This window comes from Peromyscus maniculatus, chromosome 13, assembly GCF_049852395.1.
Source record: "Peromyscus maniculatus bairdii isolate BWxNUB_F1_BW_parent chromosome 13, HU_Pman_BW_mat_3.1, whole genome shotgun sequence".
Lineage (NCBI taxonomy): Eukaryota > Metazoa > Chordata > Mammalia > Rodentia > Cricetidae > Peromyscus > Peromyscus maniculatus.
This window is the reverse complement of record NC_134864.1, coordinates 47337616-47352552: the sequence shown is the minus strand read 5'-3', so window position 1 is coordinate 47352552 and position 14937 is coordinate 47337616. Positions and strand designations below refer to the sequence as shown.

Genomic DNA, 14937 nt, shown 5'->3' with positions numbered 1-14937 from the left:
GCCCTAGTGGCAGGTGAAAGAATTCACAGAACTGGACCCTCCCCTCCCCTAGTCTCTGCCAGCAACCTGACTTAACAGTCATGCTCGAGAGCCATTTTGACTTGTCACCATCCCGGCCCACACCTAGACTATGAGCCCAAATTCTACTTACAAACTCTAAGGGCTGAAAAATAGCCACTTAAACAAAGGAATGATGCTAAATGAATATATTTGCCACGTGTTTATTGTATTATATAAGCATTTAGTTCAATGTAATCATTATTTAGGAGAGGGCTGCCTCTTTAAAACATGGACTTTCATGGCACTTAGTCTGGCCTCATAGTTAATTAGCTACAAGTGCAATTTGTATACGTAGACAATTTAGAACTTAATTCTGAGACAATCTAGGTGTTTATTTCCATATTTGCAATTCTTGTTTCTCAGGCCACTGCAGCATTTTGATTTGCTGTTAGTAAGACAAGTTGTGCTGTGTTTTTGCAGTAAGTAACTACTTTGTGTTTTGAAAAGGAAACTAAAATAAAAACCTAGCAGACAGCAAAGCTTTTATGTTGTGCTCAGAGAACCACTGAAATGTTTTGATTCACTTGTGAATAAAAATTACAGTCCTGAAAAGTACCTGGGCAAAGGCATGGGGTTTCCATTATGACTCAAGTTTTCTAGCCTTGTCCCCTAAAGAGCAAAAGAACAATGAAGTGTTAAGAAGTGATTTAATTTAAAGTATGTTTGTCTTTTATTTAAAGGTTTGTCTATGGATCAGTCTGTCTACAGTTGTATGGACATTTGAGATTTAGAGTTAAGTTGGATCCACTTCTGAGAGATTCCTCAGTTTCTGTGAGAGTAACAATGTTTCATACCTGGACTTTTGCATTCTTATATTACAAGCCTTTCCCCCCCAAAGTCCTCCATTTATCTTTGATTTAAACATATATAGATTGTAATAAGAGAAATGCTACCAAGTGAATCAATTACAAATGAATTGGTTAGACAATAGTAGAAAACCAGGCATGGCAAGTGACTTTTTGAGTCAGAACATTTAATTTTTGAAGAATGCATTCACCATTGTTAGTATAGGTCTTACTCACATTTGAAAAACTTTTCTTTTTCCAAGCAACATTAATGAGCCATCTAGACTAACACAGTACTACTTAGTCTTTGATCACGCCATCTCTCCTACTCTTTAAAACTTGTCTAATTATTCTTTTTGTTGAACTTCTAGAACTACTGTTCAACCTCAGCATCTCATTACAGTCAATTAAATTTACTTTTCTTTTTTGAGACAGGGTTTACTGCAGCACAGCCGGCCGTAAACTTCCTATGTAGCAGAGACTGGCCTTGAACTCCTGGCCTTCCCATCTCCCAAGTGTTAGGATTTTACAGGCACATTCCCAAATTCCAAGCTAGTTAGTTAACTTTTAAACATAACACTTTGAAATCTTTTCATAGTTTTTAACTTTTAAAAAAATGATTCCTTTGCTTTTGCAGATTCTGGAGTTTCTAAGAACACCCTTTATTTCCTAATCCAGGATCAATTGATGGAAATATATTTTCTTCTTTCTGAGCTGTAAATGATCTTAATGAAGACGAGCACAGGTTATGGATGAATGACATCAAGTAAACAACACCAGAGTAAAACACTTAATTCTCCAACATTCAGCCACACCAGAAATTGCCATTCAAGGAGGACGTTGACTAATTTCTATCAGTTAATAGAATTCAAAGATCAGCATGTTGGTTTCTCTTTCTTTCTCATTTGGTTGCTATTCATCTCTATGTTATTATCATTTTCCTTTCAGAGCATTCATTTTCTAAAAAAAAAAAAATTAGTCTCTATAAACAACAGCATCACCAACAGCACCTCCACCTCCTCCACCACCACCACCGCCACCAATGACAACACCACAATACTCAATGCTTTATAATAATACCATTCACAACCTACAAGACTGGAGGGAGAAATAATTGTACATTGCTTTCCTGGCGATCTACAATAACATTTTAGGATAATGGAACTTAAAGTTTGTGAAAGCATTCATCCAGTTTCCGAGAAGGTGAAACACATCTTCCTAGATTAAATTCCCTTGAAAGTAGGAGGCCTCAGAAGGTGTCAGATTTGATATATAAACTGACCCGTTGAATAGAGTGGAATAGAAATTTGCGTAGATGGCCTGTTTAAAAAGTCCTCAACGTCATTCTAAAGTAAATGGCTCTCTCTTGCTTCACTAAGTCGGTACCTTCAAGCCCATTACACAACATACTTCTAAGCTGTGATCATCACACATGTTTAGTTTAAAAGGGTCCAGTAGTGTCCTGGCACATGACCCGAATTACCACCTCTCCTCATGGTGAAGGTTGCTCTTTAGAGTCTTGCAAAATCATTTGTGTTTACTCTTGACAAGTTGAGAAAACAAGTCCTTCAGAGCAGTTTGTTCTGTTCAGCACATTATAAGATCGGAGGCTTTTGGCAATAATAATCATTGTGCAAAGAAGGCTGCTGATGAATTCATTTTTTTTTTTTTTTTTTTACATTTTCGTAGAAATATTTTACCGGTTAGAATAAGCACACATCCAATGATTTAGCCATTCTCCTCTGTGAAATTTCCACTGTAAGCATGTTTAGGTCAAGTTTTAAGAAAATGCTTTGACCAAGATTAGCTCAACTGACGTAGTTATTATCATCTTTCCTCTTGCTATTTAGTATTAACACTACATATTCAAAACATTATTTTTATTTGAAATAATTATTCACAAAATTATTTTATTTAAAATTTGGCAATTATTTGGAGCTCAAGTCTACATTGACTCTTTTCAAAACTAAATTAAAAGCTTTTACTAAAGGCCTCAGTAATGAATAGCTCAAGAATAATGAAGTGACTATATATTTGCCTATATGTCAGTTTCTTAAATACACAAAATAGCCGGGCAATGGTGGTGCATGCCTTTAATCCCAGCACTCGGGAGGCAGAGCCAGGCAGATCTCTGTGAGTTCAAGGCCAGCCTGGGCTTCCAAGTGACTTTCAGGAAAGGGGCAAAGCTACACAGAGAAACCCTGTCTCAAAAAACCAAAAAAAAAAAAAAATACACAAAATAAAAGAACCAGAAAAAATATTTTAAAGGTTTCTTCTAGCTATATAAAGCTATCTATATAGTTTATATTATTTGCCTTTAAGAATTCAGGTCAGGCACTTAAATGTTGTCAACTTTCTTGAGATCATTTTTAGCTAAAGCCAATTCTATTTCCTGATATATATCGTTTGGTTATACTGGCACATTTTTTTATCAAATACTTCTTGAATTGGTTATTTTTTGGTTATTCTACATCTTATTTCCAGATGAATATGAAAATTCAATGACACTAAATGACTCTAATTCTTTGGTTCTAGAATAAGGAATTACAAGCAATGAGCTATAAAGTAGAAAACTACAGAACATGATTTGCTATTTTAGTTAAGTCTGGCCATGTTTCAGTCTGACCTGCTTGACCTGGATTGCAGAAGAAAGATTGTTAGTGTATTTCTCACACTATTCTCCTCAACTTAATATTTAAATGTAATATCCAGAGTCGCAACTGCTTCATGCTCTCATGATCTGACTTTTACTGAAGTTGTATTATCTTCATTTCATGTGATGGTGTAAAGACTTCTGAGCTCTGAAGTCTGATTTTTGCACTCCCACTCTTGGGCATGCTTTCTGTCTTGCTGGTTCTTGCCCAGCCCACTCTCTCCAACTACATTCTGTGCTGTTATGCCTGCTTTCTCCAAGTACAACCAACACGGAGGGAGAGGATGAGCACTGGCTAAGAGCTGAATTCTGATGCTGGCTTTGCCACTGTTCGGTGCTGTTAGACAAACTACTCACAATGCTAGGGCACACGACTAGCTATAAAACAGGAACAGCAGTTGATAATTCCAGGAATTGCCTCTAAGCTTTACAGATAAGGTATGCAGGTGCCCAACAATGAGATAAATGGCAAATTGCTCAACATTATTCGTGACTGGAACTATTAAATTTATTTAAATATGTATTTATACATACATATGCCCACTTCTTTACATAAATATGTGTGATATGCTAAAACACCGTAATCATAAACTCCAATGTTTTAGCTTCTTCTGTAATATCCTTTAAATTTATCATTGGATAATTTCCTTTTTTCAGCATTAAGGAGGACTGAATTTGATTAGTAACCCTACATGCCTTGATTTTAACTTTTAATAGCCACTGTCAGAGTAGTAATTTTAAATTTTTATTCAATATTTAACTTTCCAATAAACTTTCAGTTTTGTTTCTTAAATTCTCTCTAGAGTCTGTTTTCTAAATATGCTTTATGCAAGTATTGTCAGATATGACTAACTTAGGGCCTCTTGCTGTTCAGTGTTTACCACACACATGCCTTCTTTCCCCACATCAATCCTCCACAGCTTTTATTCACAGACGTTTTCCTTCATCTTTTGCGATGACTGACATCTGACCCCACTTGGACTTCACTTCACTGTGTTTATGTTTTACTGTCTTTGTTTTGCCAAGGTTACTTGAGTTCCAAACCAACTTTCTAAGGAATTGTCTACTCTCTTTTCTTTTCACTTGTCCTCGATATACTTGGCTAACTCACTTGCAACAGCTTATTTTTATACATTCTCTACAAATTGTACATGCACCCAATGTCAGCCTAGGATAAATCTGATACTCTTGTATTAAGTTAGATTGCATCTGATATTTTTATTTCAACTAACAGTAACGACATTTAACACAATTATGAGTACAACAAAATTTAATGTTGTTAAATATAATTACATGTTGCATATGTGGATGAACTTGTTCTCTTTAAGGTGTTTTCAAACACTTGGGGGCTTATAAGTGATTGCTTTTTTATTATCATAGGCTATAAATCACATGTACCTTGGGGTTTTATTGCGTGAAACCAATTTTACAAGGTCTCTTCTCTGGGTTCATTTTTCAAGTTCTTTTATATCACTTCAACATTTATGTTATCAAATGTTAGATTGATAAACACATTCATCATAATTGGTTCCTTGCTTTCTAGCCCTCAACTTGTCAATGGGATCTTAATGGACATGTTTTACTTGAATGAATTTCCAAAGACACTGGGTATTATAAAAAAAAACAACAACAACAAAACAAAACCCTTCCTTAAACCACTTGATATCTGTCCATTGTCATTATCAACATCTGACATGTTAGCAAGGCTCTAAAACAAGTTGAAATCTTCCTGTTTAAACTTGAGGGAACATTCTATCAGCATGCCCTCACTTCTGAGCAAAGAAAGTATGTGCCTTTTATGTGGGTATAGTTGTCATCTTTTTCTTTCAAAGCATAGCCTTCCTTGTCCACATCCTTACTGTGACTGTGGGCCTGCTGTGTTCTTTGGCTAATGAAGCCACAGACTTGACTTGGCCACTCTTCCTTGTGTATTTCATTTTCATGCATTCCCACTTAAACACAAGAGTGGGGATTTCTTCAGGGAGTTTTTACATCTCATTTACTTTGAATTTTTTGCCTTCCAGTCATGCCTTGCTTCTAACTAATTTTTTTTTCTAAAGATACTTTTGTAAAACTAGAACTTTTTTTTTTTCCTGATTCCTAGTCATCGTTATTTCATCCTGGCTTTATTGATGTAAAATTTTGTTTGCTACTTCTCAAATAATTGGCACAGACCAGCCAGGAACTCAGTACATATAAATTCATCATCATTATTCATTCATTCATTCATTCATTCATTCATTCATTCATTCATTCATTCATTCATCCAAGTCCCCGAAGTCTCTATTGCACAATTGCTATCTAGATGTCTTTTTTTTTTTAAACAGAAGCTCTCTTTCTTAGAATTGTTTCTGATTCATTACCTGGCAAGTCATGCTTCAAGGACTGGCATGTGATAGTTTCTGTACACTTGAAGAAGAATTGCTAATACCATTATTTATTCTAAACCTTTGGTCTTAATTTTCCACAATTAGTTGCTCACTTTTCCGATTGGTGGGAGGTCTCTTCTTTTGACAAATGAAGAAAAGACATGGTCAGCATCTATACAGTGGCAGTCAGTCTTGCTTTATGTGTGAAATGATCATCACCATGAATGGGTTCATGGGAACAAAGATGATGTGACCAGAAGTGTTCAGCCTCAGCAGGAACCTTGATGTTAAGTGAAACCAAATGCTATTTACTGCATGAGAGGACAGACAGATAGAAAAGGTAACACTAAGGGTAGTGGTTGTGTGCTTTGAAAGGAGAACTTCATTTGCAATTGGTAAGTAAATGGACATATTTCCTTTGGAAAGAAACTTAACAATATTGATCAAAACGGCAATATTGATATGCAATGCATTAGCAATAAGAAAAAAATGAAAGCAGAACCATTGCACCCTTTTCAGGTTAAGACTTATAAAGGATTTTATAACAATAATAAACATGTTTTTGATATGATTTTGCTTCACAAAACACTATGTAACTTCACTGAGGTCTTTGTAGCTTTGAAATTTACATAGACATAGATGTTATAAGAAAATATACAAAATTATTGATTGAGGTAATATTTGGGGTAAAACAGTTATTTTTCAAATTTCTTTAAATATAAAAATGAAAATAAATTAATCACAGTAATCAATATAATGCTATTACAATAACAGATACCCCAGTTGCAAATTTCTAAAATGAAATACTTTGGAAGACTGAATGCTTCTATTTTATAAAGAGATGATAAGTAATTGTATTATTCAATGATCATATACACACATATGTATATTGTACACATATACTCTTATTTATTTGTGTGTGTGTGTGTGTGTGTGTGTGTGTGTGTGTGTGTGTTCCTGTGTGCTACAGTACATGAATAGAGGTCAGAAGACAATCTCACATGTTGGCCATCGCCTTCCACCTCGTTTGAGACAGGCTCTTGCTGCTTTTCACCTTGTGTGCCAAGCTAGCTGATCCATGAGCTTCCTGGGATTCTCATGGCTCCATCTCCCATCTCACTGTTGGATCATTAGGGTTGTAGATGCAAGTTGTCCTGTCTGGCTTTAGATGGGTTCTGGGGTTCCAAACTTAGGTACTCATGTGTGCACAGCAAACATTTTACCCATTGAACTGTCTGTCTTCCCCATCAGGAGGGAGAGGGAGGGAGGGAGGGAGGGAGGGAGGGAGGGAGAGAAAGAGAGAGAGAGAGAGAGAGAGAGAGAGAGAGAGAGAGAGAGAGAGAGAGAGAGAGAGAGAGAGAGAACATTTCAAGACTTTTTCTTTCAATTTATGGGAAGGAATAAAACACTTTTAAAGCATTAAATTAAAAGGTGCTAGAATGTTTCTAACTCTTTCAAATGCGAGAATTGCCTTGATTTAATTTTTCAATATGGGATTATATAGAAGAAAATAACAAAGCTGTAAACAGTGGCAGCTATGGTAAGTTCATAAATAAAAGAGGGCAAGTCCATGCAAAATAGTTTAGCTTTTGCAGACAAATAACTTATATAAGCTTAGAGGACCTGCCCACCATGACCCTGCTCATTAGTAGTAAATTTTCTAAAACAATTCCATCCATTTACCCATGTCTGTGATGCACTCTGGTCAGCCCCCTCAGCTGAATGTAGGCAGCTTATGTGAAGAAATGATCATAAGAATGCAGTAAAGAAGAGGAGGAAATCAAAACCTGAAGAATGTCTTTTGTGACCGTGTACTATTTCTTTTAAAATTTCATTGCCTGACTTTCGTGATTCCCTACCCATCACCTGCTAAGCCCCACCCCTCTGACCTGCCCAAATGCAGGTTCCCTCCCTCATGCCATGGGGTTTGGCAGTTTGGTTGTAAATTCTATCCGTTGTGGGGCTTTCCAATCTAGAGAGGTTGGTTATGGAGTCACAACATACGAATTTAGTTTAGAATATTTAACCAATTTTTTTTCAAATGGTTTGAGCCTAAAGAATGTTTATACATCCATGCATCAAGACAGAGGATTTAGTTTAAACTCTGTTTTGAGATTTATTTATTTATTTATTTTAGACTTGTATTCCCCATTCCAGCATTGATACCATGTCAGTGAAATTGCCGTATCTTTGTGTCATCATTTTCATCATGGAAATCCTAATGAATAAGTCTCCCGTGCTCTGCCTTCAAGTCTATCTGAGCATGATGCTGCAGGGCTTTCTGCTCTTTACAGACCTTGGCTTAAGTGAGATGCCTTGCCAGCCAATGTGACCCTTTGACTACCTATTTTTACCTTTGGCTAAGGGATGGACTGAGTAATTTTATATAGGTCAAAACATGAATGCACATTTTGGATTATTCCAGGTGACATTTTAATTACTAAATAATTAAGATGAGTGTTTATATTAAGTCATTTTCCATTGTTCCATTCACGTTTTACAAGCTTGAGAGATTTAGAGTTATATAATATAGTAGGTGCCTTTGCCCCAACTGTGTTCTGATTAATGTCATTGATAGCTTTAAAATCTGGTGAAGTAAGAAGAATATAATACACTACTTCACCAGTGCCCCTCTTCCCAAATAATCCAGATGGCATTCTTGTATATCTGTGGGAAAAGTTCATTTTGATGTTTTCTTTACTGTATGTGGTTTCCATCACCTTTTTCCAATCAGAAAATGTCTAGGGTTGGGTTTTCTTGAAATCCAAATATCTTCTGGGGTCAAATCCTACGTCACTTGCAACACAGAAAAGTGTTTGATCTTTCGCATTATTAGAAAGTTACTGCCCTTGGAGTGAGGGGGACATCTAAGGCTGGTCATCTTATTCAGCTGCATAAGCAACTCCTTTGATGGGCTGGCTGGCTTGCTACAGCATTAGCATTATTTTCACAGGGGAAGGTTGCATTTGTGGTGTTGCAATTTGTATGACATGTCCTTTAGAACATCTCTGGACATCAGCTTGTGGGGAGGGGCTAAGGGGAGGAGGAGCTGTGGGTAGGACATTTAATGGCAGAATGAATGGGAAGTCAAAGATCGCTGTGCAGTCAGCCTTTCAGCCACAACTGCGTGGTCCCCACCACAGCTTTCTTTCACATTGGCTAAAAACAAGTGGGATAACAAAAATCTCATGAAAATATTTGTGATTTAATTTTAGCCACAAAATCTCTTCAAAATGACGAGGATTTTGACAGCTTGCAAGGTGGTGAAGACACTGAAGGGTGGCTTTGGTTTTGCCAATGTGACGGCGAAGCGACAATGGGACTTCTCCAGACCTGGCATCAGGCTCCTCTCTGTGAAGGTAATCCCCCTGTTTGCTGTTTCTGATAACACCGCACAGGGCACAGTTTAGCAGTGAAGCCAGCGGGGAGCTGACAGAGCAAGTACCGCTTCGAATACAGTTCCAAAGTGTTATTTATTAACAACTGCTTTGCCATAGCATCTATTGATTTAGCATGATTTTTCTCTTCTCTGAGTAAAATTACAGTGATCTTTACCAAATAGAGAATGACCCCAGTTCCTACAAGCATATAAAATGTAAGTGTGCCATAAAAATCTTAAAAGTTACCATAGTTTGGTTTGTGACTTGATTTTATCGTGACTCGAATGAATGGGGCAGCTCCTATGTACATAAGCTGAGCCCCCACACATAACGTGTTAAGCCTTTGTTATATAATGGACCACTGGAAAAGTTTCTCAAGAGAGAAGCTTTTGAAGATTTTAAATATTTAGAAGGGAACTATCTATGGATTTTTTAACTTTGGAAGTCACAGTACAGGGAGAAACGCAACATTTCCATGTTCTTTCTTGACTTTCTTATCAGAGGACAAATTTATGATCTTCATTTTTGCAGAATCAGATTTTGAGGCAAACAGCAGCTGACACTCTGTCTGTGCAGGTGTATCTACAGCTGAGGGGTCAAGTCCAGAGTGGAACAGTGCATAGTTTCTCTCCTATCCACCGCCTCTGGTTATGAAATCCCTATAGGAACCTCCACCCTTTCCTGTCACACTGTGAAGCTATTTCTTACTGGAGAAGTCTGAATTACTTTGTGGGAACTTGGCCAATGAAGAGCTTCTTTATTGAATACAAAGTTTGACAAGTCACAGTAGCTTCAACATACTGCTTTTTTAGTATAAGGAGCTGTAAAGAAAAAAAAAGCAGAAGAAAAATCCTTTTTCAATGTTGTGTAAAAACAGGTCAGAGTATCATAGGGCATTCTGCTTACACTTCATATGCATAATAGGCTGATTTAAAAATTGTCCTGGTGCTCCTTACATGCTATTGCTTTATGTTGCTTTGGTCGGGATTCCAGGGGCTTTGGATTCTGGTACCTGCTGGGACAAGCAATTTCCATAGGTTCTTATAGTTTCTGGGGATAGGAATTGTGCAGGAAAAGAAACAAAATGAAAGAGAGGGGGAGACATGGAAAGATAAGAAGAGAGGTGGGAGAGAAGAAAGAGTGAGTGAGTGAGAGAGAGAGAGAGAGAGAGAGAGAGAGAGAGAGAGAGAGAGAAACTTATATTCATATCAATGGTGTGTTTACAGCTTGAGCCTGCTACCCTGAGAAGATCCTAACAAAGCCTAAGAAATTACCATTTGGGATTCATTTTGATTATAAGATGGAAGCCAGAAAGGAGAATGGATGTTCTAAACCTCCAGCCAAGGCACAGTGACTAGATACAGGCTGAGAGTGATGATTTGATTTTAGTTAAGTGTTTTCAATGCCTTGGAGACAGTCACATGCCACCTTGAAGAGAAGAGATTCTAATGGCAACAGTATCACCTACAGTTAAAGTGCTTTGCGGTATTTTAATATCGGGTCTCTTGGGACCCATTTTCTTCTCACAGAAGTGGGTAGGTAAGGATGAGCATGTCGCCATTAGACACCCAAAATAGAGCGATGAAGTGACCAGTTAAAATGGTAGGTGCAACGGTGATTAGAAAAGTCAGCCCCCCTCGGACTCAGCGAGCACTCTACACAGCCATAACCACACAACAACATGAGCTAATTATGTGCACAGTCCCCTGGGAAAGCAGTTCTAGCTCATGGTGGTAGATCTGTTTCAAGGGTCTTCCATAGTTCACAGCTAAGAATGACAAATTTGCGGGGGGAACAAGCCATCATTTCAAGGTGTACAAGCCATTACTCACAGGTAGTCATTACTGGCCAGAATTTTGGAGGAATGCCAGGCATGAAAAATGGAAGTTCTTAAGTTTCGCACTAGGGAATTAAAATCCCAACAGGTTCAAGGGGGAACCTGTGTTATTATTCATTTATTTTGAAATAGTCCTCTATTTTTTAACCTTCTTTAAAAAAACCCAGTTCTCTAAGAAATGCATAACCAAATTTCTTCTTTTGAGATAGGCACAATATTTTAAAGATAGTTAAAAATCATGAGAAGGTATTTACATAATTGTCAGTGGAGGGCATAGGAGCAATTTTGAAAGTCTGGTGACATGGCAGCTGGTTACAGATAGTAAATGGATTGTGAAAGACACACGGACCAGACAGCAGTACCCTGTGAGCCAGGTTGCCTTTCCATTGTCAGTGGAGGTCATTTTTCCCCCTGTGGTGATAAAGGGAGGGAGTATAGCAGTCACACACTTGTATTTCTCTGTGACCCTTCCTTACATATTTGCATGCGGTTAATATTTGCAGAGTGAGTTTTGCCACTGGACACAACTGCATTTCACTCATAGGGAAGAAGAAAGAACTTCAAGGTGTTCCTTGTTTTAAAAGAAGTTGGTATCAAGGGTATAAATGATCAACAACCATAACATATGAAAGTTTTAGAGACCATAATCTTTTTTCTATTAGTGTTGAAAATGCCCAGTGCGCATTATTATACTCAGCCAGTTGTAACAGTATTGTAGAAGATACTGAGGCTGGGAAATAAAATAAAATATGGATTCTAGCCTCGGTTATACATTTCCTATTACTTTGACCTTGGTAATTCACTTATTCTCCAGACTTAAATTTTATCATAGGTAGTGTAGAAAGGGAATGCATGAGCACCATACAATAGTGAGGCTTATAGGACACTTTAAAATGAAAGATGGATACTTAAAAATTATGTTCCATTCATTTTAGTAGAAGGACTTAGTACAGGGTTAGATGATGTCCTCATCAACTACAAATTATTTCAATGACATGATACCTGATAAGAACTTGTACGCATTTATGAAGATTATTTTGCTTTTTCTCAAATATTAAACTTATCCCTAAGAAGATGTTCCTTATAACGAGTATGACTCAAGGACCAAAAATGGTCATTTTTATTATAAATAATGCAATATTAAAAGGCAAAATGTATACCAAAATGTCCAATTTTGTCCAACAATTTATCCTGTTATTAATTATTGGACAGATTACCACATTATATAGAAGAATATATGTAATATAGAATAATATGTAGAATATATAATGTAGAAGAATATAGGAAGAGGAATAGGCAAAACCAGATGGTAATGAATGTATAGTCTCTGATTTCAATAAACTTAAAGGTTTAAGAATTCTGAATTCACATGTCTTAAAGACACCAAGACTGAATCATTTTCCTTGTACTTATAAATCAATTTGGGAACCAAAGGTATTCAACTGAAGAGGCCAAGTTTCCTGTGAATAGGAAAAATGTACAATAAATACCACTTATAACATGAATCTACCCACATTTAATCTACCCCAGGACCTGTGTTCTTTTAAGCCAGGCACCTAATATCTGAGTATTCTTTCTAGAAATCTGGATGTGACAGAATCCTTTGAAGGGTATCATTTTGTAACACTATATTCTGATTCCAACACAGAAGCCCCTCTTTAGCTCAATCAGGAGGAGCCATTGTCATCTGAGTAGAAATTGATAACTACAAATTGTCCTACAACTAGAATCATTTAGCTAGTGTATAATTATCTTAAGGATCATCCATGAAAAATAAAATTTATTAATATGTTGGAGTCTTTTGTACAATATTTGGGGAAAGGATCAAGAGAGGGGTAACTTATCATACATATTCAAGGTTTGCTATTTTATGAGGATCTTATTACATATATGTTAGGGATGGATTTCATCCACAGTAATGCAAATTTTGCAATAGAAATTATGTTCAAGCCCCAAGTAGGTATTGTCTAATTAGTTCAGAGGAGAGGTAACTTTATGTGTTTCTGATGCACACTTCTTCTGTAACTGGGAGGCATCCTCTCTTTTACATTCCTGTGTATGTTATCCACATTTCGTCTCCTTGCAGCCACGTTCTTTTGCTTATCTTTGACCATGTTTTGTCCATTTGAGTATCTTTGCATACAACCACTGGGAAAGTCACAAGACAGGGTAGTGAGTGAGACTCCAGGGGCAGAACTTCCGGGAGCAGGGGCTCTTTATTAGGATCACAGGGTGCTTCTCCTACTGCTGAGCCTCAGGTACCTCCTGGCCCTGTCATCGTTCTGGTCTGGATCAGGAGCTATGAATTCTGGTTTAAGAAGAGTCTAATGGTCTAGCCTGGTCTTGATCTATATGTTTCCTTAGCTTCTCTTCAAGGCCTCCTTTGCCCATGCTTGAGAAGGTTTCTTAATGGTTTATAGGTGAAGTGAGGTGGCTTAACTGCTGTGGAAATGGAAATCATCTCTACGCCATCACATCTCTATTAGACCATCTCTGTATTTCTGAACTTGAGATTGTGAGCTGCAGTGGTGCTGTTGGTATCCCCTTCGCTGGATCTCTCTTTCAAGTCTCAGGAGGATGTCACCAGTATTTTCCAATGTCTATACAATGATGGGGCCTCAGAGAAGGCTCCATGGGCCAGGGTCAAACTTGCTATGACTTTGTTGCCTAGAAATCTCTGCCCCACACTTGCTTTTCTTCACGTGCACAAACAAATTCAAAACATGATCATATTTTTGAGGCCATTCTCCCTTTTTTATTCTTTTCAACTTATTAAACACCATCTGGGAAGCTCTTAAATTCCTTAAGGAAGCTACTTGGTGTCATCAATTGTCATTAATTAGTCAACAGGGATGGTACATGGTTACAGAATTTTACTGGCTATATTTCACCTAAGTTATAGAACTAAATATCCGACCATATTAATTTATAAACATAAGGTAAACATTTGCCAAAACTATTTTAGATCCTCCCAAATTCAAAACCATTTGCCCTATAGCATATACTCAGTCAGAGATTGTTAAAAACGTAACTTAGGAAGATTTGTAATGGAATCTTTATAAATACTATACTTTATGAGAAATACAATTAAAACAAAAATTATTTATGAATCTGGCTTTTTTGTTCATCAATGCCTGGAACATGGGGCTGTACAAAATTAACCTTGTGATTTTTATCTTCTACACTAGCTTATGTTTAACCAAAACCAAAGGACTTTGACGCTGGAAGTATTAATTGATTGCTACAGTTACAATGTTCAGATATCTTGAAATGTTAAGCATTCATAAAGACAAAGAAGTACATCAAATATTTTAAAGACAGCAAATTGTGGTGTAATTATGAATTTAAATATTTATATTTTGAAAGCATAGCTCCAAGAATGAAAAGATAAGATTTCACTTGCCCAAAAGAAAACCTCCTGATCTTAAGTTTTTACTGTATTATTTACATAATAATTGTCTGAAAAAAAACCTGGCTTTAGGCTTCCTATTTTCCAAAGCTTAGTTCAGATATATGTTTTAGGAAGCTGAGTACTGAAGTGAACTAATAGCTATGAAACATCAGGTAAGCCAGAAATCAAATATATTATATAGCTTGAGGCTGTGGTGAAAATGGAAATAAACACACAGGGCCTCCATTTTCTCTGATATGCAAATGGCCTACTTAGATAAATGACTGAACAGCAATATAGTCAGATCCCCAGAGTAAATCATTTTCATTTCTCCTACTGGCTTAAGGCGATTATTAGCTCTATAATGCTTTATATCCAAATCTTTTGTGGACCGTATTACTCAGTTAGCTTAAAGCTTTACAGACAAAACATTTGATTTGCAAATACTAATACATAGAGGTA

General features: G+C 36.8%; 1 protein-coding gene across 1 annotated transcript in view; it reads left to right on the top strand.

The window, feature by feature from the left end:
• Window positions 1–8837: 8837 nt before the first annotated feature.
• The window catches only part of Cps1 (carbamoyl-phosphate synthase 1), a 114174-nt gene continuing 108074 nt past the window's right edge, over window positions 8838–14937 (top strand). Inside the window, exon 1 of the mRNA XM_006974961.4 lies at window positions 8838–9226. Coding sequence (XP_006975023.1) covers window positions 9101–9226 — 126 coding nt within the window. The 5' untranslated portion in view covers window positions 8838–9100. The remainder of the gene's footprint in view (window positions 9227–14937) is intronic.